At 62.9% G+C, this 26524-nt stretch overlaps 1 protein-coding gene and 1 long non-coding RNA gene across 19 annotated transcripts in view; one reads left to right on the top strand and one right to left on the bottom strand.

Moving 5' to 3' along the window:
- Positions 174–26524, bottom strand: part of FARP2 (FERM, ARH/RhoGEF and pleckstrin domain protein 2) — an 83756-nt gene continuing 57405 nt past the window's right edge. For 5 of the 18 annotated variants that reach the window (XM_021076010.1, XM_021076012.1, XM_021076013.1 and 2 more), the window contains 14 exons: positions 23967–24183; positions 14959–15080; positions 11325–12007; positions 11161–11239; positions 10363–10621; positions 9012–9142; positions 7244–7312; positions 6692–6781; positions 3824–3844; positions 3551–3630; positions 2421–2539; positions 1993–2153; positions 867–1225; positions 174–639 (listed from right to left, as the gene is read on the bottom strand). In XM_021076010.1, the coding sequence (XP_020931669.1) occupies positions 570–639; positions 867–1225; positions 1993–2153; positions 2421–2539; positions 3551–3630; positions 3824–3844; positions 6692–6781; positions 7244–7312; positions 9012–9142; positions 10363–10621; positions 11161–11239; positions 11325–12007; positions 14959–15080; positions 23967–24183 (2460 nt within the window). In that variant the 3' untranslated portion in view covers positions 174–569. Of the gene's footprint in view, positions 640–866; positions 1226–1992; positions 2154–2420; positions 2747–3549; positions 6782–7243; positions 7313–9011; positions 9143–10362; positions 10622–11160; positions 11240–11324; positions 12008–14958; positions 15081–23966; positions 24184–26524 lie in introns of those variants that run through there. The other 13 variants (XR_002339386.1, XR_002339387.1, XM_021076014.1 and 10 more) reach the window with 13 other exon arrangements.
- Positions 12824–22369, top strand: LOC106508141. The gene is made up of 2 exons (XR_001304725.2): positions 12824–12960; positions 15202–22369. It is a non-coding gene; the product is annotated as an uncharacterized LOC106508141 (long non-coding RNA).

The following is a 26524-nucleotide window of genomic DNA, read 5'->3' as shown; positions in this document are numbered from 1 at the left end:
CCTCTTGTGGGGGGACTGCGCCTGCAGCACATGGACGTTCCCGGCCAGGGACTGAACCCCAGCCAAGCTTCGACCTACGCCGCAGCGGTGGCAGCAGTGGATCCTTAACCCACTGCGCCTGGTTAGGGATCGAACCCCCGCCTCCACAGCGCCCTGAGCCGCTGCAGCCGGATCCTCAGCCCCCACACCAGGGTGGGAATGCCACGCCTTTATTTTGACCCATGTGAGCACAACGCACCTCCTTGGGGGTGGGTCAAGGGGGACTTTGCCTTCCGCGCTGTGGCAGTATATGACGGGGGCACCACAGGGCCTTCTGGTGGTCCTGCCTGCAGCTGTGACCAGGCCTGCCCTGGAGGACAGGGCGGGGGGACGCTGGCTCTGTCAGCGCACGGAGCTGGCCCATTCCCACGCACACGTGTTCTTCCTGGTGCCCCCGGGGTCGGGGCCTGCGCTGGGTCTTGAGGGGGCGATGCCCGCCCACGTGGGCCTGTGAGATCCACCTGTGGCCAGTCTCCTCGGGGTGAGCAAGTGCAGGGCACGTTGGCGGCCCCGTCTGGGGAGCGCGGGCGTCACGCAGCCCCCTCTGCAGCCCCGGCTCTCCCTGCTGAGCTGCTGGCTCGCTCGATCACCTCCATCCACCTGGCGAGAGGTCGAACCGCTGTGACCCCTGCCCCGGACGCTGGCTTGGTCAGCAGAGCACGCTCTGGCCACCAGGCCGTGGGCTGGTGCTTCAGTTCTTCCCGAGGAAGATTCCCGGCCGCGGCAGGCCCGGGGCAAAACAAGGGCCAGTCACAGCCCTGGAGGCAGTGCCCAGCCCTCCCCTCCAGGAAGCGGAGGCGGGCAGCGCCATCCCCCCGCCACATTACCTCCGGAAGGTGTATCTGCTCTCAGCCCGGAAGAAGTAGACGTGGGACTTGAACTGGAGCTTGAAGACGTGCTCCTTGTGGACGCCGTCGGCCTCCCTGGGGACGCTCACGCGGTAGCCCAGCAGCGGGAGGCTGGCCAGCGGGTAGTCGTCCTGGAGGAAGGCAGCAGGGCACGCGCTCTGCAGGGCGGGCGGGCACAGGCAGGCGGGCAGGCCTGGTCCCCACCCCCGGGCGCCAGGCTGCACCCCTACCTGATGCGTTTTGTAGAAGAACAAGCAGAAGTTGGCGACCACCACCCAGAGCCTCTGCCAGCCGCTGCTGTTTTTGAACTTTCTCAGCAGGTACCCCGAGAGCTGATTCTGAGAGGAAGAGCCAGCAAAGGGGCCTTAGTGGCCCAGGCCTGCCAGCCCCAGACAGCCGCTCCTGGCACTGCCCCCCGGTACAGGCCGAGGCTCCTGGCCGCCTGCTCCTCAGTGGTTGACAGTCTAAGGGACTGGACAGGAAGTGAAGGGAAACTGGGTTTCTCCCCCTGTCCTCACAAACCCCCATGACAGACATGGAGCCAAGGCAGCCGGGGTCTTGGGGTGGCGGCGGGCTGTCCCCTCAGCCGGCGTAGGAGGGGCTGCCGCTCTGGGCATTGGGTCCTAGCCTGACTTTGTGCATCCCTCGGGCCCCCCAGCCAGTGCTGCCTTTGCCCCTGTACCTCCCGCTGGGGCGGGGTGCTTGGGCTGAGCACGTCTGCCAACAGCAGGGACAACAGAGCCCTCTGCGGCCCAGGCCGTGACTGACGGCTGAGGAGGGGTCCAGGGCCCCACCTGCTCCTTCGCCTGCTTGCTGGTCCATGGGTTCGACAAGCTCAGAACCACCCCAAGAGGAGGCGGCCTGGATGCCAGAGCGTGAAGTGGCCCCTCAAGGAGGTGGAGGCAGCGGGGCAGCCCTCTCAGGGGAACGGGCCCGGGGAGAGCTCCAGGTTGCTGCCCTCCCGGCCCCGCCCTGCCCCGCGTGCCCTGGGCTGCCCTGCCCCTGGGGGTGGGGGGATCAGCTCGAGGCCCAGCCCTGCCCCGTGGACCCCGGTTCCTGTCCCCTAGCTGCCTGCACAGGCAGAGGGCGCTCATGGCAGCTGTACCTCAACGGCTGCACTGCGGTCAGCCCTGGAGACACTGGTGCTGCGGTGCCAGCACACGTGCACAGTGGTGGTGGCCCGGCGCTGGCCCTGCCCGTCCAAGGAACCCTGGGCGCTGCAGCCACCTTCTGACTCCTGCTCCAGAGGCACCTCTTCGGAGGACCCTGGGGGAGCAGCCAGCCCTTGCTCAGAGAAGGGACCACCTGGGTGGGGTGTGGGCCTGCGGTTCTTGGTGCCAGGTCAGCAGCAGGCAGGGGGCAAAAGCACCTGCTGCTCCCGCCAGCAGAGCTCAGGCCCCTCCCCATCCAGGCCCGGCCTGGCCCTGTGAGAGGAAGTGTGTGGGTCCAGGGGGCAGACCGCCACCAGGGCTGCCTCCCACAGACAGCGCCCTCAGGAGCGGCTGGTCTCCTGGGGGGGGCTCCAGAACTCACCGTGGGGAAGGGCACACAGCACGCTGTCTGTGGGTGCCGGGGCCGTGTCGCCGCTGCTCTTGGCTGCCTCGATGGCGGTGTTCAGGTCCTGCATCCATTTCTCCTTTTCCAGCCGGGAGCTGTGGGCCGGGGCTGAGGCTCAGCTGCCGGGCAGGGCGCACGGCCGGGGCTGCTTGTCGTGGCCTCTCTCCCAGGGGAGCAGGTCGGGGGCCATTACCCCTTGTGCACCCAGCCTGCACCCCTCAAGCTGGAACGGGGCGCTAAGTCTCCGCTGCTGAGATAGCAGACTGGCTCCTGGCTCCTCATTCGTTAGGCTGCCCGGTTTCCTGGTGGGGAGGGTGTGAGTGTCCTGTGCCCTGAGGCCAGCCAGGACCCTGCAGGGTGGCGCTGAGAGCCGGGGCTGCCCCCAGAGACAGGACAGGTGCCGCTCCTCTGGAAGGCGCCAGGACGGTCGCGCCTCAGGACAGGACCAGGCAGAGTGTGGTGCCGATGGCCATGGGGGAGCTGCCTGGGTCAAGAGCCCGGGAAGCAGGGAAGCGTTCCCGTGCTGCTGCGCTGTGGCAGTTGGCCTCCTGCTGCCCAGCCTTGGGGACAGCTGGCAACCCTCTGTTTCAGCGCCACCCCTCCCCCCCGCCAGACACTGTCCTCGGTGAACCAGGGCACAGTAACAGCCCGGTGGTGCTGCGGCCGGTCTCTGCACATGGTCTCTGTGGTCACAAGGCCCCTGAAGGCCAAGCTGCCCCCGGGGCTGTGCAGGTTTTGTTTTGTTTTGTTTTTTTGTCTTTTTAGAGCCAGATGTGCGGCATGTGGAGGTTCCCAGGCTAGGGATCAAATTGGAGCTGTAGCTGCTGGCCTACACCACAGCCACAGCCACACGGACAAGTCATGTTTGTGACCCACCTACACAGCTCACGGCGGCGCCAGATCCTTAACCCACCGAGTGACACCAGGGATCGAGCCCACGTCCTCACGGATACTAGTTGGGTTGGTTACCACTTCGCCGCAAAGGGAACTCTGGGTCACACAGCCTTGAAGCCGTGCACAGGGAGGCGTGTGTCTCGGTGACAGCAGCACACAGCTCGGAGGGGACCCGGGGCCCAGGGGATGCAGACACGGGGGGGGGGCCCCACCTGGCTGCCACCACGATGGTCTTCTGAGCCGCGAAGATGGTGAAACAGTGCGGGACAGGCCACTCCCCGAGCTCTTCCACCTGCGGGCAGGAGAGGAGGCGGAGCTGTGACCCGCTCGGCGGGGCCTGCGGCAGGACGCAGGCGGTGTGGCGCTCTGTGTTGTCCAAGCTCACGCTGACACTATGCGGCTACGGGAGGCCTGAGGGATCCCCACGCCGGGGCCCCTGATGCCCAGTGGGCGAGCTCAGGGCCACAGGGCGCCCAGCTACTCACCGGTGGATCCAGCACTATTAGCTGAAAATCAAGCACAGGAGAAAACGTTGAGCAATTTCGTTATCGAAAAGGGAGTTGGACAATTCATTTTATAAGCTGCTACCAAAACCAAACAAAGTTAGATTCAAAGAAACCCGCACAGACTAACCTCAATTATAGGAGAGTAAAGAAAAGAACTCCAGAATAAAATCAGACCAAAGTGCAGCACTGAGAGACTGTCCTGTGACCCAGTCAGCTTGCTCTGGGAACGCGAGGTGGGTTGACGAAAGCAAGCTGACGGGTGGAATGCAGTGCTGCTGGCCCAGAGCCGCAGGAAGAGTGACCACCGCTCCACATGCGGAGACCCACGGTGCTGCTTCCGATGGCCTGTCTCGGGCAGAGGAAGCTGTCCACCTGGTGAAATTAGCTTTCTCAAGCCAAGAGCTGCCACCTTCAGTTTACAGTCAGGAGTGAGGGACGAGACCCTTACAGGTGACCCCCCAGGAGGGACAGTCCCTGAGCAGCACCCATGGGATGCCACCACTGAGCGTCAGGCCAGACACAAAGGATCAGAAACTGCGAGTTCCTGTTGTGGGAAACAAACCCGACCAGCATCCATGAGAACGCAGGTTCGATCCCTGGCCTCGCTCAGTTGGTTAAGGATCGGGTGTTGCTGTGAGCTGTGGTGTGGGTACAGATGTGGCTTGGATCCCGGGTTGCAGTGGCTGTGGTGTAGACTGGCAGCTGCAGCTGTGATTTGACAACTAGCTTGGGAACATCCCTATGTTGTGGGTGCGGCCCTAAAAAGCAGAAAAAAAAAAAGTGTACACCCGTGTTGGGAGAGACAGAAATGGAACAGAACTCCCAGGAAGAATCAACTTGTAAAGACAAGAATGTTTTTATGATGATAAAGTGTCAGTAAGAAAATGAAGGATTCAACAAGTAATGGGGGAAGTGACCACATGGGGAAAAAATGCTACATCCCAATCAAAAAACAGAGAAAATAAATTTTAGGCACATTAATTATGAGAAAAATAAAACTGCACACACCAGGAAAGAAAGTGCCAATATGATCCTGGGGTGGGCAGAGGCTTCCTGAGCCCACACCGGAGACAAATCCCCTAAAGGAGAAGATGGACAGATGTGACCACAGAAAAACTCCTTCGGCAACGAGTCTGTCAGGGCCCCTGTGCCAGACGCCGTTCTGGAAGTGAGACACACACAGTCCCCATCTGGATGGAGTTCCAGCTTAAACCAAGCTGCAGGCAGCGTGATGAGGGACTGCTGACCCGGGGGAGCATGTGTGAGGGTTTGGAAGCGCCTCGTGAACACACAGCGGGAACCGGAGCAGCAGGGCGCAGAGAGGCGGGAGCTGCACGGCCAGCGCGCCCAGCGACTTAACTCGGGGACTGAGAGATCGGGGAAGCGTGGAAAGATCCAGCAGTGCTGTTTCTACCTCTGGAAAACCAGATGTTGCAACATGCCCAGGGTCAGGAGCTGGTTAGCACACTGAGGCTGGGCTCGCAGCCCACATCCCTGGCTCCGGAACGAGCTGAAGCGCAGAGGACACAGAGGACTCTGGAGACGCGGTGCTGCGCAAAGCCAGGTTACAAGACAGCTGGACAGGATGGCGCGGCGCCGCCCCGGGCTGACTACCGGGAGGTGAAACGAGCGGTGATTTCCATTTCACACTTTCAGTGTTTTTCTATAAAGTGGAATTTTAAAAAGTGTACTTTGGGAGGTCCCTTCGTGGCTCAGCGGGAACGAACCCGACTAGTATCCATGAGGACGAGGGTTCCATCCCTGTCCTTGCTCAGTGGGTTGGGGATTCACGATGCTGTGGCTGTGGTGGAGGCCGGCAGCTGTAGCCCTGATTCGACCCCTAGCCTGGGAACCTCCATGTGCCGCAGGTGCAGCCCTAAAAAAAAAAAAAAAGTCTACTTTCAAACAGATGAGGTCTGCTTCCAGGGGTGGCAGATGAGGTCATTCGAAGCGACCCCTTTTTGCTGAGAGCTGGACAAGCGAAGGACTTAGAGGTGCCTGCGGAGGAGAGCTGCCCTCTGGAAGGAGAGGGGAGGCGGGAAGAGCCGGGGAGGGGGAGGGCAGTGCTGATGCTTCAGGACTCGGGAACTGGAGGGTACGGACCCCACCTGTCTACGCCTGGATGGAGACCTGGGGGCTGCAGGGAGACATGGTCACTGTGTGAGATGTTCTGGACACACAGCGCATCTTTACGGCAAAGACGAACTGGGCTACTTATCTCCGCCGTCCACAGACGGGTTTGGGCTGAGTGCGGTTTATACTCGAGGGCGTCGGGCTGTCAGATCCTCTGTGACCTTCAAGGTCACAAAAGCACTGACCGTGGAGAAGGCTGACCGGCTGCATCACATTAGCACAAGGAACTCCTGCTCATCAGAGACAACATCACCGCGCCATGTCCCACTGTGACGGGGGGGACGCGGAGCTGCCCTGCCGGCGTGTGGTGTAAACGGAGCCCAGGCCCGAAGCAGCTCTGGGGATGAAGCTTGTGCCTCATCACATGGGGAGGCCACACAGGCTCCGTGCAGGCCACTGGGAGCCCCCCTGAGCGGGTCTTGCCCTGCAGCCCCCACCCCCTTTTTAGCAGCGGTGGCACCTGTCTTGGTTTTTGAAGCCGTGTATGTCAAGTAACTGATGTGACGCCGCAAAGAGCCAAACGCAGCATCAAAGACACGGGAGTAGAAAGCCAAGGAAGTAAAACCCCAGTCCGCAGAGCAGGGCCTGGGCTTCCTCTCCGGGTGAGCTGTGCCGGCCCCACAGGAGGGCCGGTTCCTGCAGGTGCTGGGGCTTGGGCGGCGCTGCCCCTCCAGGCCAGGCGGGAGGGACCAGGCCGCGGGAGGAGGCACTCACCAGCATGCCCCGCAGCGGGAGGAGGCCGCGGGTCCGGAAGCGGCTGGTCCCCGAGGCGCCCCGGCTCGTGTACAGCAGCATGTCTGAGAACTGAGAGAGGGGCCTTCGCAGGCGCTCTCAGCACCGTACACCACACCCGTTGCAGCTCCAAGTGCCGGGAGGGAGGGTTATGTGGTTTGCTGGCAGTTTTTGGCAAAAGGGGGTTTTTATTTCACTCCCACGCTCATCTCTGCCTGGAGGGAACCCCTCGGGCCAGCGCCCGCCTTGCCAGCGGGAGGGAGTGGGGACTTCCAGCTGGTCCTGACAGCCGCCCTCCCCCAGGATGGCTTGGGTTGGAATCCACTGACCAGGTGGGGAAGGGAGGTGACAGGAGGCAACCTGGTGGCAGCAGGGACTCGCTGGGAGGAGTTCCGGGCTGCGAGGCAGCCCTGGGAACTGGCGCTTGGCACAAGCAGAGCGGTTTGCTCATCCCACAGAAGCCAGGACAGGGCAGGTGGCCAGCCCGGGGGTGTTTCTGCAACCCCTCCCTGCTCCTGAGCCAGGCCCACCTACCAGGAGGAACATCCGTTGCTGCAGGCCCTTCTTGGTGAGTTTGCGCAGGCAGCCCTCCCGGATGAACTCCTGGAAGACAGCGGGCGTGTGAGCTCCGGCCTCCCCTCCCGCCCCCTGCTCTCTGGGCGGTGAACTTGGTGCCCCGTCCCTGAGCTCCGTGGGCAGCTGCGCCGAGGGCTGGCTTGCAAGGCAAAGGGCATGTTGAGGGGAAGCTTCTGGAATGTCCTGCCCTGGAGACAATGTCTGAGTTGGGCTTAGAGAAAAGCCGGGCGGGGCAGCTTGAGGATGGAGAGAGGAGGAGGGACAGGTGGCTCCGCCAAACGTGGAGATGACTTGCCCGCTGCCGCCCTGGCACCCGAGCAGAGGGTCCTAAGCTAGAGAGGGCCCCGCAGCCCAGAGATGGACCCTAGGGAGCTAAGCCCTGGCGGGGGCCGACCCCATACCCTGGCCGCCCTTCGGCGGGGGGGAGAGGGTCCGCCTCTCCCCCAGCACTCGGGGTGCAGAGGCCGGCCGTGGCTGGCCACCCGGCTCCCACCCCCACGCTCCATTTTGGACTCTCGTGGGACACGTCCACCACCTGTTGTTCCTTCTGGGCAAAGAGGAACACGGGCCCGCGCCCTGCAGACACGCCAGAGGGCCCGGCCTTCAGGGCCCCCAGGTGACCTGCGTGAGGCACGGAAAGGAGGCTCCTTGCAGACACGGCGAGATGGGCGCCTGCCCAAGCCGAAAGGCCTGCCCCGCTCGGCGCCGCCAGACTGGGCCGCAGCCTGACCCCGGCCCCCGAGCCGCGGCCCCCACCCCGCCTGTGCCCCCGCCCTGCAGGGGGTGCTCCCCCTGCAGCCTCACCCTCTCACCCTCGTGCCTCCTTGTACCAAACTAGCGCCCCGCGCAGATGCCGGGGGTGGTCGCCGAGGACTCAGAGACCTTGACTCTAGCACCAGGGCCGGCAGCACGGTCTCGCCCGGCACCTACGTCTCAGAGCCGCTCTGTGTGGCCACGCTTGTTCATCTGCCCCTCTAGGGACAGTTTCCTGGGGCCACCACCCATAAGGCGCTGCGCGGGGCCCTTGGAGAAGCAACAGATGCAACGCCCTCCGGACCCTCGGGAGCTCCCAGCCAGAGAACCCCCGAGCCCTGCGCTCGCAGGGGGAAAGGAAGCAGCACTGTCCTGGTTTCCAGTCCAGGCCCTTGACCTTCCCCACCAGGGAAACGCACATGAAAACCCCAACAGTCCCCACTCCTCGAAATGTGAAACAGAAGCGCCCACGCGACCCAGCAGGTCCGCCCCCAGGTCTGTGCACACGTACGTGGCCCGGACGGAAAACACGTGTTCACCCCTGGACCTGTGCCCGTGTGCACAGCAGCACTACTGACAGCGGCCCCCCAGTGGGGGTGACCCAAGTGTCCGCCAGCAGAGGAACAGATGAATGTGACCATTTGGTCACAAGGAGGAGTGAGGCCAGGACACGCACGACACAAGTGACCCTGGAAGACACGGTGCTGAGTGAAAGAAGTGAGACGAAGAGGCCGCCTGCTGAGGCCCCGTGTGTGTCCACGTCCGGGAGGCAGATCCCGGGGCTGCGGAGCGCGGCGGGGTGGCTACAAACAGGGACGGGGGTTCTTTAGAGGGCCGAAAATCTTCTGGGCTTGGTGTGCTGGTTGCACAACCTCGTGAACATACTGAAAACCACTGGATGGCACTTTGACTGTCTGTCTGTTAAGGATAATGAAGTCACCAGCTGGAACCCCCCCCCCCCCGGGTCACTCACCCTGCCAGGGGAGACGAGGTTCTCAACGCCAACCAAGTCCCGCTGCAGCTCCATCAGCTTCTGGAGGTTCTCCAGCCGGAGGAGGCTGTGCTGCAGTGTGGCCGTCACCTCGGTAATGACCTGGAGGGCGTCTGTGTGAACAGGCCCTCGGTGGGGTGGGGGGGGCGTGGACAACACCCTCCACCCACCTGTTTGTAACAGGAACGGACGTTTCTAAGGTGGTTTTAATTCCAGAACATTCTACTCAAAGTCCTCCCAGGACTGCCAGGAGCAGCACGTGTAGATGACGTGGACATTGGACTGGGCAACCCTCAGGCTTGGAAAACGACTATTGTTACAGGCAAAGCAGTGTTTGCTCCTTAGGGAAAGTGATTTACTGTAGTTCAAAGGCTAAATAACTTTGGAGTTCCCTGGTGGCTCAGCAGGTTAAGGATCTGGTTTTGTCACTTCTGCAGTGCAGGTTCACTTTTTAAAAAAAAATCTCTTGAGGGCCATACCTGTGGCACATGGAAGCTCCTGCACCAAGGGTCAAGCCCGAGCTGCAGCTACTGGCATACACGCCACAGCCACAGCAAGGAGAGATCCTCAAGCCACTGAGGCAGGCCAGGGGTTGAACTCGCAGCCTCATGGATGCCAGTCAGATTCAAGCACTGAGCCACAGTGGGAACTCCTGTGGTGCAGGTTCAGTCCCTGCCTGGGAACTCCCGCATGTTGTGGGAGCACCACCCACCCCCGCCCCCCAAAAAGGCTAAATAACTTGCGCCTTCAAGGCATTTCTATCTTTTTCCTTGAATGGAGGAGCAGATGATAATCAAATATTTTAGGCAAAGATGCGAAGGTTTATAATCAGGAAGGGAAACTTATTCAGAGAGGAAGCAATCAGACCCAGGTCTCTGCAGCCCTGACCGGGACACAGTGGGAGCCGCGGCTTGGCAGTGACCACATCCTTCTTCTCCTGCTGGAAACAGTCAGGGGACCCTGCTGTCCTTTATCAAGACCCGCCTTGACTGCCTGGTGGCCCCAAGAACTGCAGCCCTAGATGTCTGCCCTCACTCTGTTCTCTTCATTTACCAGCTGGAAGAAGTGCTAACCCGGCCTCACTCAGGGCCCCCAGGACAGTGGTGAACTGAATGTGAACTCTGCAGCTTAGGTCACACATGCGGGTTCAAAGCTTGGGGTTTGCGTTTTTGTCCCTTAACACACGAACCTCCATTAGAAGCTCCCAACAGCCACGTGACCCAGAAGTTTGCAGTTTAGGGACAGAAAGGTCCGTGGGCATTGGGTCCCTCCGGGCCGCCCACACCCAAACCCAGGACCGGTGGAGGAGGGTCCCGGGAGCGCGCTCACTCACCGCGGCAGTCAGCGCGGTCCTGGTCCCGGTCGGGGTCCCCGCGATCCCTGGGGTCTGGGCACTCGCACAGGCGGCCCAGCAGCCGGCGGTAGTGCCCCAGGCGCTGCAGCGGCTTCAGCAGGAAGGCGTTGAGCGGCAGGTAGCAGACCTTCTGGAGTTCAAAGTTCCGGCACAGCGCGTCCAGCCTCCGCAGGCGCCTGCTGGCCGTGTCCAGCCCCGCCAGGACCTCGTCCAGCCTCTGGAAGTGGTGGGTCAGCGCCTGCGGGGTGGGAGGCTTCAGGGCCGGTGGGCGGGACCCTCTCTGCCCCTCCGCCCCTCCTCCCGCACGGCCCCCTCCAACCCTGCCCTCCACCCCGGCACCGCGCCCCCCTCCCCTCCCCCTCCCCCACCAGTCAGACGCTCCCCTCCCACCAACACCACGCCCCCTGCCTCCCCTCAGGGGGTCTGGCCCTGCCCCCTCCCTCTGCAGGCCCCGCCCTTCCTCTCCCCTCTGCGGACCCTACCCTTCTGGCGACCCCGCCCCTCCCCGCCTCTCTGGGCCCCACCCCTCTGCCGCCCCCGCCCCCGCCCCCGCTGTCGCAGGTCTGTGGGGTGTGAAGTCCGCTGTGTGTCCCCGCAGAAGAGCGGGGACCTGGGCTGGGAAACGCGCCGGCTGAGCCCATCCCTCTCTCCCCCACCGCCCCAGGGACACCCGGCCCGGAGCCCATCCCAGCCCTGACGCTGTCCCGGGGGGACCTGCGGCGGCGGGGGCGGGGAGGGGGGGCGCTGTCCGAGAGGAGGGTCTGGGGTGGCGCTTACAGTCAACTGCAGCATGTTCCGCAGCAGCACGTCCCCGATTCGCCGGTGGCCGCCTGCTGGGGCGCCCGCGGAGACTTTCCTGGGTGGAGACGGGCAGACAGCATCAGGGCCTCGCGGGCCACGGCTCCCTTCCTGGACGGGCGGGGCGCGCGGGGCGGCCTTACCAGAGCGCCAGCCTCTGCTCCACCTGGTGCAGGAAGCCCCTGTGGAACGCGTAGATGGGGTCCACGCTGGAGAAGAGCAGGGCCGTCAGGTCTGCGGGCATGGCGTCCTCCTCGGCCACCGCGCGCCGGAACCACTGCGGGAGAGCGCGGGTGACGGGCGGGGCCTGGGGACCCAGGGGCTGGGGCTGGGTGATGTAGAGAAGGTGGTGGGGGCTGGCTGCCCTGGCCCCGGGTGACAGGGGACGGGGAGCCTTGGAAGGGGCCTGGGGGTCTGCGGCCCGGGGTGGGGGGACCACCTGGCTGGGTGACGGGCGGTGCAAGTGACCAGGGCCAGAGGACCCAGGGAGCCAGCCCCCCAGGCAGCTCGCAGCACTGCTCTGGCCACCTCCTGGCCGACCGCCCAGGTTTCCCGACCTGAAAAGCTTCAGAGGGTCAAGTCCCCAGTGTAAGAAGGCTGGAGCCAGTGTGGCCCTGACGAGGCCACGCGAGGGGAGCCACACGTGAGGAGCCGGGCTGGCAGCCCTGCTCGGCGCCTCCGGCCCGGCCTGCTGCAGCCGCGACGAGAGCCAGGCCTCCGGGCGTGGGTTTCCTACCACGGTGATAACTTCCAGATCCTTCAGGTATGTTCGCTCCGTAGCGAGGATCTCCTCCGCTATGAAGTAGGCCTCGTCGGCCGGCGCGCCCTGCGGGGAGCACACGGGTGAGCCCGCAGCGGTGCCCGCGGTCCCGAGACCTACGGCGCGGGACTCGCTGCTGAGCAAACAGCGCAGCGCAGGTGGGTCTCCCGCAGGTGTTCTTCGCGTATCCTGTTATTCTGTCTGAAAAAAGAGCTGTTTGGCCCTCGCTGAGTTCCCGCTACTCCCAGGACAGGAGCCGGTGGACCCACGACACAGAAGGACCGCAAAGACGCGGAAGAGCGAGGGCGGGAGCGTCGTGGTTCCCGGCACCCAGACAGGTTTACCCCCGCCAGGTCTGACCTGAGCAGTCGCGCTGGGTCTGCAAACCAGGGTGGGAGTTCCCTCTGTGGCTCAGGGGAGATGAATCTGACTAGGATCCATGAGGACGCGGGTTCGATCCCTGCCCTCGCTCAGTGGGTTAAGAATCTGGTGTTGCTGTGAGCTGTGGTGTAGGTTGCAGACGTGGCTCGGATCCTGAGTGGCTGTGGGTCGGCCGGTGTAGGCCGGTGGCTGCTGCAGCTCCGATTCAATCCCTAGGCTGGGAACCTCCATCTGCCTCAGGTGTGGCCCTAAAAAGACAAACAACAACCCCCACCGCCAGTGTACATGCCTTAATGCAAAAGGTCTCAATTGCTAAACGGTAACCACCATGGGAGCAGCAGTGAGTCGTAGTAGCAACACCTCAGATCACTGACCGCTGTTTCCACAGCCAGTGTGATCCTGCAAGTGCGAAGGATTGTGGGCGCCATCGAAAGGCGGCACAGAGACCAAGTGAGCAGACGCCGCTGCAAGAAGGGTGCCAACAAACGTGGCTGATACAAGGCCACCACGAACCTTTAATAACAGGGAAAAATCCGTGTCTGTGAAGCACAGGAACCCGGGGTCTGCGCTAGTGTGTGAGATGATCAAGGACGAAGCCTGACGCACAGAAAGGCCTTAGAATCGCCAAGCGGTGCAAGGTAACTGCCCGAGTTAGAGCGCGGGGCTGGCTGACGGACCTGAGGGCGGAGTGGACGGGGCCCCGCCCTGGGCTGCAGGGGCCAGCAGGCCAGTCCGCGCGACAGGCCCCTCAGCCTCAGGGCGGGGAGAGCAGTGCTGGCCCCAGCAGGGCACAGACCTCAGGCCCGTCTGGGCCGCGTGCTGCGTCTGGTCCCCCAGGGCCCCACCCCACCCCGGGCCCTCGGACGGCCCCTCCTCCATCCTGTCCTGGTGGGGGCTGGCAGGACGCGCTGCCTCCTGGAGAGGCCGGGGCAGGTCCACTGGGTGGTGGGACCAGCTCAGAGGTCAAGGATGAGGGGAGGGGCAGGGGGGGAGCCAAGCAGTCATGGGCGGCAAGGCAGGGTCGGGGGTGGGGGCGCTTTCTGTGAGGCCGGGGTGCTCTGGAATGAATCTGGGGCTGCTCAGGAGCCGCAGGGGAGGTGAGCCCGCGTTCCGAAGGCCAAGGTCTGGGTGGGTGGAGGTGGCCAGTCTGCCAGGGGAAGGCGTGCCGGGAGGGGCAGCAGTCCCAGGCTGCAGGCGACAGGTTTGGGGAGGAAGCTTGGGGTCACGTTTGCACCACAGGAGCCAGAGACATCTTTAGACACCAGCGTGGAGCAGCCTGGGGAGGGGAGAGCTGAGGGCCAAGATGTCTCCCGGGCCTGCCTGCCAGGCGGGGCTTAGGGGGCTTCTCACGCCAGCTTTTCCCAGGCCACTGGCAGCCACTCCCAGTCCCACAGCATCTCTGGGGAGGCCCGCCCCGCCCGGGGCCCTGGTGCCCCCCGCAGAGCTGCAGGTCACCTTTCCCGACTTCGACTTGACGCTCTTCACATCTTTCTTCCGGGGCTCTGTGCCATTAAACACCACTTTACAAGTCCCAACTCAGGAAAACCTCTGTACGACGCCATACCTCCGCGGAGCGTTCCTGCTCGGCCGACTGCCCCAAGAGGCCCGTGGTCTGGGAGGCCCCGGCCCTCCACCCTGGTCCCCCCCAGGCCGAGCACCCCAATTCTGGTTCGGATTGTGGACGTGTCTGTGCGTGCGCTGCTGGCGGGGGTCTGGGGGAGGGCCCAGCACCTCTCCCTGCGGGCAGTGAACACGTCCAGAGGAGAGAGGCTCGGAAGCAATCACAGCCGCTAAGGTCACAGTAATGCCGCAGGCGCCCCCAGCTAGTGACAAGGGGCTCATGGACGGCCAGCCAGTGCAGCCACGGTGGCCCCTGATTCCAGGGCAAAGATTGCCTCTTGGGAAACTCAGCGGCCAGCCCCTCAGTCCTGTCCCCAGGCCCCAGGTCAGGGCAGGGGGAGGGACGGTGCCCATGCGAGGAGAAGCATCTTAGCCTCTTCCACCCCGTGGCTCCTCCAGCTTCGTTAAAAGGAGGACAAACAGCATGTTAAGTGGGAGACTGTGGTGGTGGCAGTCCCGGGGAACAAGCTGGCACACGTGCTCCGAGGGAGGGTCCCCACAGCTGGGCAGCCAGATGCCAAGGCAGGGGCACGAGGCTTGGTCAGTGACCCCGGGGTTTCCAGAGCCCAGATGCAGCTCAGCCCCGCCAGGAGAGTCCTGGAGAACCTGGGGCCCCCATGGGGATGCTAGTTCGCTGCTTGGTGCTGGCTTGGGGGCAGCGGGAGAAGCGCTGTCCTTGCCTCGGGCCACCGCCTCCCCATGCTCCTCTCCTTGTCTGCGGCCCCTCCTGGCCTCACTCCTACCCCAGGATGAAGGGGGCCTCCCCTGGGGCTCGTCCAGGCCCCCCCTCAAGCTACCAGCCCATGCCTCTCCTGACCCCCAGGCAAGGGGCCAGCACCCAGGCCTCCTCCCAGCAGAGCAGAGGCAGGGAGGCCATCAAAGGAACAGGGCCCTGTCTTGGCACAGAGACCCCTGGAGAGGCGGCGGGAGGGTCTCAGGACCAGGGAGCCAGCCCGCCGCCCGCTTCCACTCAGAGAGCCCTGGCTCCCAGTCCAGAAGGCCCCGGGGGTACCCACCTTGTGGTCCATCCTGGTGACACGGGGGGCGGGGCTCAGGAGGGGGGTGGAGCCCTGCTCCGCTGGGCCCAGCGGGCTCTCCTGGGTGGAGGGGGGAGGCTGAGGACTCTCCTCCGAGGGGCCTGGAATTGAACGGGCAATGGAGCAAGAGGTGAGAAAGGGTGCACGGGGGTCGCCTCAGACTTTACCGAGTCCCAGAGGGACGCAGGCAAGAGCGGTTACAGGCTGCGCTGGTTTCCACAGGCAGAGAAGCAGCAGGGCAACGGGGCTCCGGGCCCCGCCTTCCTGGGAAGATGTGGCTGTGACCAGACACGGCTGCGGCAGGAGGCTGCACACCTACCAGGCCAGACTGATGCCGGTGATCTGGAAAAGGAGGCTCTAAGGCCAAACCCGCCAGCCGCTGATTTAAAAAACGGTACCACGTGAGATTACTCATCAGACGGCTTTCTACTTCCTTGAAATGTTCACTAACGAGGATCTTATTCTGGTTTTCACCACGTCTTATAGCAATGCTTTTGACTAGATGAAGCCAACATTTTGGTCTTGTTCTAAGGAGGCTAATGATGAGGTATATTTCACCCAACATTTTGTAACAGAGAAATGCTCTGTATTCTTTAAAAGTCCTCAAAAGCTATTTTTTCTAATGTTTTTCTATTAGAAGTCAGAAACTATTAAATGCCAAATTTGGAAGGTACCTTAAAGCAGAGTTTTAGACGAAAAATGTAACTGCTGTTTAAAAGCATTCCGAGGTAGAAATTTCCCTCGGGTTTAAAAATGTATAGTGTTTTAACACCCAAACTACCAGCATCTCTGGTAGAAGAGAAGCAACTCAAGGGGAGGCCCTGGTGCTTCCTCGCTCCACCCATGACGGGCCTGAGGCTGGAGGCCACCTGCCTGCAGTGACCAGTGCTTTGGGCCCGCAGCTTGGGAGCCTGCGGGTGGCCTGGCGCTGCCGGCCCGAGGCAGATCCTCCCATGTGGCCCGAGGGCAGGACGGAGACCTTAATTTCACATTGACAAGCTCGGTGCCCTGCGGTCCCCCCCAGGGCATCTGGGGACAAGCCACCAGCGCCTGAGGATGCAGGGCTGTCCCCTGGGGTCCCGCAACGGGCCAGATTCAAGACACAAAGAAACGGTCGCGGGCATTAGAAAACCCGGACAGTGTAAGAACATGGACTTGTTAGAGCCAGTTTATTAAAATCTGCTTTTATTACACATTTCAAATATGCTCAGTGACCTTAAAATACATGACATACCTATGTCCGCCTCCCCCCACACCAGGCCTGCATTGTCGCTTCTCAAGGGACAGCACGACCGAGGGCTCGGGCCGCGCGCGCCTCCTGGAGAGGAGGCAGTTTCTGAAGCCGAACTCTCAGGAGTCGCGCTCCAAGGTCCTTTCTGCCCCTAATGAGCCCAGAACTGCACACTGACTCTTCAGAAAAAGTCTAGATGCTTCTGGTAACTTAGAATCTGTTCATTCTTCACAGCTGTGCTGCTCAAGGTGAGAGGCCAAGACGCTCCCTGGTCACGAGGTCCCCCGTGTGCCCGTCTCCCCGCCCACATAGCACCGGCCTCCCAGATGGGCCATCCGACACGGAGCAGCTGGTGGACCGACCGGTCGCCGAAAAGTTTCTGCAAAACCTGACTTTGTTACTGTGTGGGTTTTTTGGTTTTTTTTTTTTGGTTTTGCTCTTTAGGGCTGCGCTCGTGGCATATGGAGGTTCCCAGGCCAGAGGTCAAATCAGAGCTGCAGCTGCCAGCCTACACCACGGCCACAGCAACACCGGATCCTTAGCCCACTGTGCGAGGCCAGGGATTGAACCTGCGTCCTCATGGGTACTAGCTGGATTCGTTCCTGCTGAGCCACAGCAGGAATTCCTTGACTTTGTTTTAAACAGGAGGTGACACTTGAGGAGGCGTCAGCACTGAAGCCTCACGTGATGAGGAGCTGCAGACAGGCCGGCCAGGCTCAGGGGCCCTCCCAGGGGAGACCACAGCCCAGCAGTAACCTCTCAGCAATGAATTCCCGCAGCAGGGGGCCCCTCCACGGAGGTCGAAAGTCATGATGGGACGCCGTCATTGTAACATGGCTCCATCTGTATCTGCAGGTGTGATCAACTGAGGACCAAATATGCTTCCGGAAAAAATCCCGGCAAGTCCCGAGAAGCAACACTGAATTTGCTGCTCTGGCAGCTACTCCCTCAGCACCCACGCCGTGTCGGGGTGCAACGCGGGGATGTCACGGCCTGCACGGGAGCGGGTGCGCGGGTGACAGGCCCGCACCGCATGGTCTCGTACGAGGGAGAGTCTGGAAGGAGGCATCCTGCTCTCTCTGGGGCCCTGGAACTAATCCCTGTTGGACTTACTGCCTCCCAGAAACAGTCAACTCAGATTTAGTGACCAGATGAAACAGTGCCATAAATGAACACCAAAGGTTTATTAATTCTCGGCTACAGGAGAGCGTCAGCAGTCCCGTCTCCTTCCAAGCTGGCCAACACGGATGCTACGAGGGCCAGCCAAGCAATCTCTGGGGAGACGTTTTTCAAGACGCCCGGGCCACGGATCCGAATGCACGGCGGCCAGGCCGACCTGGACGTCGGGTCCTGGGGCCACAGCGGGCTTCGCCCTCGCCGGCTCGGTGAGGAGCCTCGCGGTGTGCGAGAGGTCGCCGAGCTCCTCCTGCCACCCAGACGAGCCGGGTGGGTCTGCGTTCGCTCGGCTGCGGCTGCGGCTGCGGGGGGCGGGGGCGGGGCGCGTGGCATCAGGAGCGCCCGCCTCCTTGCAGCCGCTTTCGGACATTCCTATTCCTCAGGTCCCGCGAGTCCGCGCTGTGCAGTGGGGCCGGGCGGGCGCGCACTCGGAGCCACAGGTTGCATCATGTTCGGGAACTCTCGGGCCCGGAAGCTCTCACCCCACGGTCAGGGCGAGCGGGCCGGGCGCGGCTCCCCCGGAGGTTCTTGCGTCCCAGCTCGCGATCCCAGGCGTCCTGAGGAGCAGAGTGGCTGCCACGTGCCAGCAGGGGACAAGAGAGGAAGTCGCCCTCAGGCCGGAGGCTCAGCTGCTTTTATTTCCTATCTTTCAATTCTCTTCTTCGAATCTCTGTGATAAAAGAAAAATCTCTCCTAATAGCAGAGCAAGAGGCGGCTCCGGTCTGGAGGGTTGGAGGTCCGGCTGCAGGTACGAGGCCGGAGGGCGGCGTGAGGCACAGACGGCGACCCCGAGGACCCGGCGCCCGGGACCCACGGCATCGGCAGAAACCGTTTCTGCTCCACTTTTGAACTAGGATGTCACGAGTCACGTTTACACAAAACCCGGCTCAAACATAAGGTAAAAGAGCAGCTCATCCGAGGGGTCCCGGCTCCTGCTTGGGGCTTCCTCCTGCCGTGCGCTTGTCCCTGTCGTGGGGCTGTGGGCCAGACGGGAAGTGGTGTGGTCACCTGCGCCCAGAGGGGACGTCGCTCGGGCAGGACTCCCAACCGGTTCCCAGCGTTGTCTTGCATTTCCTTCTGAGGAAACGAGGCCACTCCCTTGTTCAAAGACATGGGTGTCCCGACCACACCACGGTCACACTCGGGCCCTGTGCCCCGATGACGCCTTCCGGGTGGGTCCTCGCTGAGTGACACGCTCGGTGTCCTTGTCCTAATAAAGGACGCCCTTCGTCTGAAGCTTGAGGCGCTCACGGGTCTTCTGAACAGCCGAGCGAGGGAAGCAAGGTTCCAGACAAACTGTTCAAACAAAGCGCAAAGGCTGCAGGCGGCCTCCCTCGGGCGAGAACACGCTTGGGACGGAAAGGCCGCTCAGGTTTGCCCCCTGCTGGCCACCCCTGCATCAGGGGCGGAAATGCTTTTGAGTGGATTCTTGAAATCTGGTTTATCACTGAGGTGCCACCAGCTCATCCCCAAGCGGGGGGATGCCAGGCAGCGGCAGGTCAGTCAGTCGGACTGGGGTTAATACGTGGGGGACACTGCTATGACCTCTTGTTCCCTCTTCTGAGTTGGGAGGTGCCTGCCCACTGCAGGCTCCCGAGGAGTCTGTGCCCACTGAGCCCTTCCTAGAGGCTGCCGGGCACCTCCCACCCTGCTGCATGGGGGCCGGGTGCCCTAAGACCCCAGGGAGAGCCCAGCCCTGGCCCCAGATGCCCACTGCCCGGTGCATCCCGGGAGAGCCCTGGGGCTGGAGGGACGCGGGCAGCTGGGGGAGGCGGCTGAGCGGGGAGTCCCGTTTGGACTCCAAGGAGCTGCTACAGTGTGGGTCAGAGGTTTGACGGGTGGCCTCCCCCTACGGGAGAAAAGGCAATAATGGCCTCATTTCGGAATTAAGAAGCCAGCAGCACGCGTTCTGGGCACAGGAGACGCCAAGGACCACGTGGTCCAGCCCTAGCTGCACACAGCTGCCCTCAGCCCAGAGCAGCAGGCCTCAGGCTCCCTGCGCCCACCTCTGCGTGCGGAGCCAGGGCCCACGGCAGGCCCCGGGGGAGGACGCGGAGCAAAGCGAGGCACGTCCCTGGGGCCTCAGGTAGGGCGTCTCCACTCACAGCTGCCCCAGACGGTCAGGCGCCCGTGGCCTGCTGGCTGCTCGGAGCCCATGAAGACAGAGGCACGGCTGGAGAGAGATGTGGCGTTTCCGGGGCTCGCTTGACACAAGATGTAAATCGAACCCGCAAGCCAGCAGAGGGAAAGGAAGCCGGAAGGCCCACTGAGAGCCACAGCTGAGCCCTGATTTTACTGCACAAGCAACTGAGACGTCTGGTTAGCACACGGCCGCAAGTGTACAGACGGCAACCGCAAAGGGAGACGGACTTTCCGGGCCACAGACCAGGCGGCCTCCGTGTCTCTTTAAAGAATGAACAAGTTCAGACGCACAGGAGACGCAGCTCTTGCCCCGTTTCCAGGCATGAGCCGCCCTCGCGCCAGAGGCGGACTGGGCCGGGTGCGGCGGGCGGGGCTGCGGCGGGGCCAGCAGGGCCAAGCGGGGCTTCAGGACAGGGACTTTGGGACGCCCCGGCCAGGCCACCGCGTGTGAGGACAGACACAAGTCTTGGTTCTAAGGATGGGTTTCTTCTGCGATGCTCCATGAACCAGGAGGGCAGAGCGAGCAGGAGTGACCACACGGGACGGGCACCGAGTGTCCGTCACCGCAGGCACGGCAGGTGCACCGCCACCGCCCACCTGGTGCCCCCAGCGACTCGGGGGGCCGCAGCGAAAGCCACAGCGCGTCCGCCCCAAGGGAAAAGGACCCCGGCGTGGCCGCCCTGGGAAACCCTCCGCCACCACTGATGCTCTGAGGAGCCTGCTGCTGGAGAAAGGGGCCCTGACCTAATCCCGCGTGGAGAGAAGCAGAAACAGGACCCGCCAGGACCGGTTTTAGTACAACCGCACTGGGGTGCAATGCTGCCGCTGGTAGTGTCACACGCCGGCTTCTGTGGAAGGCCTGGCCCTTGGAAAACGCAATGCAAAGCAGACTTACGACTAATAAATAAGTACTCTGCAAAGCGGAGCACCACAAGCGGCCGCCTCAGCGGGCCAGGAGGTGCTGGCTCTGGGGGCCTTGCAGTGGGGCCACTGCTGCAGAGCTGCTGCCGCGGCCACACCAACAGGCTGGGCCAGAGTGGGGGGACGGCGCTGGGGCGCCCCTCCCGGGAGGAGGGGGAGGCACCAAGAGGAGTGCGTCCCCAGGTCCCCGGCACTTCGGCAGACAGGCTCCTGAGGCAGGAAGGGCTGTCCAAGTCGCCGTATTCAAATCGGAGCGCTTGCCCTGTGGTCCAGGTACTGTCACTACCTCACGTCCGTCAAAGACAAGGCCACGCGGCCCTCGGCAAACCCAGGAGAGGCCCGCCGCTGGCGCTCGGTCGGAATGGCCGTGGATGCTTTCGTATTTACCGCGAGCCACACCCTCGCCAGAGAGCACGGGTCTCTGCTGGGGCTGCAAGCAGAAGGCCGTGGCTGTGGCGGGAAGAGAGCGCCCCCAGGCCCCTCAAAGAGCCCAACACCCCTTTAAGAAGCACCTTGGTCAGAAGGGACAAGCTGGAGGCAGACATGCCGTGAACGTGCTGGGACAGGAAAGTTCTTCTCAGGTTCGCACATCTCACCGCAAAGCTCACCCAGAATCTGAACACAGTGCCCTCACCGCAGCGTCCACACAGCGTGCGGGACGCGGGTTCGGTGCAGGGCGGTGCTGCTCCTCTCAGAGGCGCTGCCCCTCAGGGTGGCGGGAGCGGGGTCAGGGGCAGCGGGCTTCTCCACGAGCTGCTGGCACCAAAAGGAGGGACACGGTGCCGCGGGGCAGGGCACCCACAGACCTGGCTGTGCCCGGGCTGATGGGAACGTCAGGCAGCCAGGCAGACCTCAGCGTGTGCGACACCCTGGGTCGTGTGTCTCGGGGGTGAGTCTGCCGGGGCTGGCAGGGTGTCCTGATGGTTCCGAGACGCACCGGGGCCCCTGGCTGGGTGACAGAAACAGCCCCGGAGAAGGCGTGCAGCCGGGCCACCCGGGCACCGCAGGGCAGGTGCTGGCCTCCTCCCCCGTCCTCTTCCTGCTGCTGTTTCGAAAGCTTTCTGAACAAAAAGCTAAAAATCATCTTGGGAAAATGAAGTTTCACTGAACCAATGAAATAATAACCCTCTCCTGGGAAGGCCCGGAAGACGCCCGCGACAGAACGTATGCGGATTCCGAGGCGAGCCCCACGTGACAAGGCCCCACGTCCCGCGGCCCGGCTGCTCAGCGGCTAGGACCCACCCGCATGCGACCACCTGCCCAGACGCCAAGCCAGGCTCCTGGGGACGAGAGCAGGACGACAACCCTGTTGACCGAGAGGTGTCAGCACGGCCAGGAGGCGGGGACTGAACCCGCCCCTGGGGTTCGGGAGAGTGTCCACATCCACTGCCCCCACAGGACCCCTTTCTGAGAGACACGAAAGCCCAGACAGACGACCCGACCCGCTGTTCCCACCAGTGACTCGCGACTAGGCCACACTCGCTGTAGCCGCAGCACCTCTGCAGCCACTGACTGCGGCCCGCGAGGACCCCGGCCTGCGCCCCTGGCCCGGCGGACACAGCATCGCTGAGGCCGCTGTGAGGCTGGAACGTCCCGGTGAGCTCAGTTCAGCCGAAGCCCCTCAGACTCAGCCGCCACGGACGAGGCGGGGGACACCCGTCGGCACATCCAAGAGGAAAACCAACCTCTCAACGTGCTGCGGCAGCGAGACGTCAGACCAGAGATGACGCACAGAACCCAGCCCGCGGGCTCGCCGACAAATCCCTGCCCGCGCAGGCCCGGGCCGCACTCGAGGGACCCGGCGTTGGCACGGCCTCCGCCCCATGGCTAGACGCCCAGAAGGAGCGAGACCTTCCCCACGGCCTTGGGACAGTGTCCGCGACGGTCCGTCAGGAACGGCCAGCAGCCCTCCGGAAAAGGCTGAACCCCTGGAGGCTCGGGGGCCCCCAGGCGCCACGTCCTCACGGGGAACAAGCGCCGTCAGTCCAGAGGGAGCGGCTGCTGCGGCCGGAATCGGCCTTCTCTGCAGGCAGGCGGAGGAGCCCGCAGCCCGCTTCGGCCAAAGCCCCTCCAAGCACAGCACGTTCCTGGGTCTCAAGCGGCAGAGGCGACGAGATGTCTGGGCGACCCCGGGCGCAGCGCAAGGAGGCTGCAGCCGCTGCCCGCCCATGGGGTCTGCGGGGCTGGCCCGACGTTGGGCGGTGCGAACGGACAGAGCCTCTACCCTCAGCTGCGCGAGAGCTGTGACACACGCGCCGTGAAGGCCCCACACCAGCTGGGGAGGCGCAGGGTTCCCCACGGGGAGCGCCCGTGTCCCCTGAGCCGGAGCGCAGGCCCAGTGAACGGAGTGGCAGAGGCCAAGTCCTCCGCCCCCGGGGGACCCGCTGGAAACACTCATGTGTGTGAATTTGCTGCGTAGCTTTTGACACCCTTCCAAGGGGAGGTTCTAACTTTCTGACGTTCAAAACCGAACCATCAATCAGAGAGTCGGGGGGAAAAAGCGTGTCCAGCCGCGCCCGCAGGATCACTCGCTCCTCTGAAGCCTCGGCCCACCGGGCGGGCGGGCTTGCCCGTCGGGCAGCCCAGGGCCGTCAGGACCGGCTCTCATCTACCCGCTCCCCTTTGACGTTACTCTGCAGGTCAAAGGGGCGCCCCTCCCCGCTCTGCACGAAGGGGTTGCTGAAGAAGAGGCTCACGTCCAGCGGGGCCTCGGCCTCGGAGCCCCACGAGTCCGTGTCCGAGCCGCTCGAGTCCTCGGCCGTCGTGGGCGGGTAGCTGAGCTGCTCCAGCTGGTCGATGATGTCCGAGAACCGGAAGGCCGAGCTGGCCTCGGAGCGGACCGAGCAGGCGGGGAAGTTGGCCATGGAGCTGGCCTCGGACGGATTGGCGGAGCTGGGCGTGAGCGCGGACAGGCCGCCGGGCAGCGGCGCATTGCTGAGCGAGCTGGTCTCGGACCGGTTGTTCCGGAGCGAGCTGGTCTCGGAGGGGCTCAGCAGGCGCTGCATCAGGCTGGCCTGTGCCTTCACCTCCAGCAGCTCCGAGGTGGGCGAGGGGTGCACGTCCTCGCCCAGGCCGCCCTCCTCCTCCAGCTCGAAGCCACGCTCCCGGCTCCTGCGGATCACCCCCGGGGAGGACCCCCCCGGGCTGGACGGGGCAGACCCTGGGCAGCCACACAGCGGGGCCCGCGGGGCCAGGCTGCCGAACGGGAGGGCAAAGGCCTCGGAGCCTCCGGCAAAGAAGGAGATGTCCGCGGGGTCGTCGTCTATGAACTCCTCGGACACCTGCAGCTGGGCGCTTGTCGACGGGAAAGCAGGGCCGCCCCCGCTGCTCTGCTGGCCGCAGGGGTGCCCCCTGCCGGAGGGGGACGAGCCCGCCGCCAGGTCACCCTCAGCACCATCACCCCGACCCGCCCGGCGCGCCCGGCCGGCACCCTCTGCTTCTGGGTCTGAGGCACCGCGCCCCTGCCCCGCGGGGCCGCTGGGGCCGCAGCTCCCGACAACACGACAAAACCCAGCACCTTGGCAGGGCTGCAGCGCAGGCAGCCTGGGCGGCTGGGCCCGGCTCGCGTCCCCGGCTCTGCCGCTCCTCTCTGCTGCTGGCCACCTGGCGTCTGGAGCCCGTGGCTCCCTGGGGAAGCCGTCCTGGAAGCCGAGCAGGCTCGGCGGGGCTGGAGGGGAGGCATCTGACGACGGTGGGGAGGCAGGCGTCCTCAGGCCCTCCGTGAACGAGATGCTCTGGGGTGGAAATCGGGAAGAGAAAGAAAGGAGCACGTCAGCCCAGACGGCGCGCCGCCGGGCAGAGCCGCAGAGCCGCGGGGCCCGGGGCGCACAGCCCCGCGTTTCTACCCCGGCTCCTAACAGGAGGGCAACCGCTGAGACTCAGCCTTTCAGAAGCGAAGATCCAGAAATGCAGACGGGACTCCCAAAGGACCCAGGACCATCGGTTTAGGGCCCCCTGTGACCCCTTTCTCTGCGTTAGGCATGAGGTGTCTGTGTGAGCACCCGCCCTCACGAAAAGCCCCTGCCTCCTCCACCTGTGTCACCCTGAGGTAGCCCGGGGCCGTCTCTGGGCACCCGTCATCCCCTGGGGCCTCGAGGGCTGGAGGAAGGAGCTACCCGCTCAGCTACCGAGACCCCGAAGCAAGGGGACGCGCCCGTTGGGTCACTGGGGGATGGAAGGCACTGGCGCCGTCCACGCACACGGAGCCCGCGGGCGTCTCAGCCGCGCTAGAGCGACCCGCGTGGGGAGAGGCTCGTGGGGGAGGGGGTGGTGGCCAGAGACCCCCCTCCCTCGGGCGCCTCAGCCGTGTCCTCGTTCGCTGTCCCACATGCAAGGCCACGGAGGAGCCCACTGCTCTCGTATATCACTGAGACAGAGCCATGCCTCCAGGGCCCACGCGAACCCACAATGTCGCAGGGAGCGGTGGGAGCAACACGGAGCTGAAAGGTCAGGAACAGCTCTCGGTGCAAGGCGCACACCCACAGCAGAAGCAACGCAGGACTGTGCTTTGGAGACAGCCTGGGGGGGTCCTTTGCCCTCAAGCGCTCACGTGTCCTCTTCCCTGTCCGACCACCACATCGAACATGCTCTCGGGCTTTCAACAGACAGTACCGGAGAGCTAGAGCTCACGTGTAAGTTTATTTTAGACTATTCATAAACCTGAACTGAGTTAAAAGGACAAAAATAAGTTCTTTTAATTTCAATTGATTTAACAAGGAATTCTGAAATAGGAAACATACCTAGAAGGGTTAAAGGATTTTTTTTTAAAAGACTCCATGAAAAAGAAAGTTTAGGGGAGTTCCCTGGTGGCCTAATGGTTAAGGATCTGGCATTGCCACTGCTGTGGCACAGGTTTGATCCCTGCCCCAGGAACGCCTCCACATGCTGTGGGTGCAGCCCCCCCAAAAAGTTTGGTACACATGAACTTAATATATGAGGTACCAGTGTGGCCTCTGGAAATACTATGACAATATAAATAACAAACGGTCAACAAAAATTTACATTACGTAGAAATAAAAAAAATCATAAACATGACAGAATTCCCACAGGGGCACAACAGGGTCAGTGACAGCTCTGCAGCAGACTTGGTTCAATCCCTGGCCCAGCACAGTGGGTTAAGGACCTGACATTGCCGCAGCTGTGGCACAGGTCTTAACTGTGGCTCAGATCTGATCCCTAGCTGGGGAACTCCATCTGCCTCGGGAGGCCAAAAGAGGCAAGAAAAAAAAATCTGAAACTATCTAGCTGCATGCAGAAAGTTATGAAATGACATTACATGAAAAGAGCAAGATTCTCTGAGAGTTTCCTGGTGGCTCAGTGGGTTCAGGATCGAGTGTTGCCTCTGCTGTGGCTCGGGTTTGATCCCTGGCCCAGAAACTTCTGCCTGCCACAGGCACAGCACCCCCACCCCCCCGCCACCAAAGAAAAGGAGAAGCGTGAGATTCTAAAAACACGCTTGCACGTGGCAGAGTCCACCACAAACGTGCAGCAGGAAGAGGTGGCTGTGAAGAGGCCTGAAACACAGGCCACCGATGTCCCGTCCTGGTAACAGAACTGCCGCCGTCACGTGAGGGACACTGTGGCCAGAAGTCTTCTGAGGCGAGCTGGCGAGTGCCTGTGTGTATGCCTTTGTTTCGGTACAGCTGTAAGCAGGCCAAACACACAGACACACACATGATCTGTCGCTTGCCTTTCACCCTGAACAAACATCGACCGCGGCCTCGGTAAGTGGGTCATCTCCCTAAGCTGGCATTTCATAGCGTCAAGCTTTTGTTTTTTGGGTTTTTTTTTTGTCTTTTAGGGCCACACTGGAGGTTCCCAGGCTAGGAGTTGAATTGGAGCTGCAGCTGCCGGCCTACACCACAGCCACAGCCATGTGGGATCCGAGCCACATCTGCGACCTACACCACAGCTCATGGCAATGCTGGATCCTTAACCCACTGAGCGAGGCCAGGGATTGAACCCACAACCTCATGGTTCCCTAGTCCTAGCCATGACGGGAACTCCTTGTCGCTTCAAGCTTTTGTAAAAGTTTATCAGTCTGTTTTCCTGACGACAAAAGGCACTGTATGTCCA

Source organism: Sus scrofa, chromosome 15 (assembly GCF_000003025.6).
Source record: "Sus scrofa isolate TJ Tabasco breed Duroc chromosome 15, Sscrofa11.1, whole genome shotgun sequence".
NCBI classification, from domain to species: domain Eukaryota; kingdom Metazoa; phylum Chordata; class Mammalia; order Artiodactyla; family Suidae; genus Sus; species Sus scrofa.
This window is presented reverse-complemented; position numbering and strand designations above follow the sequence as displayed.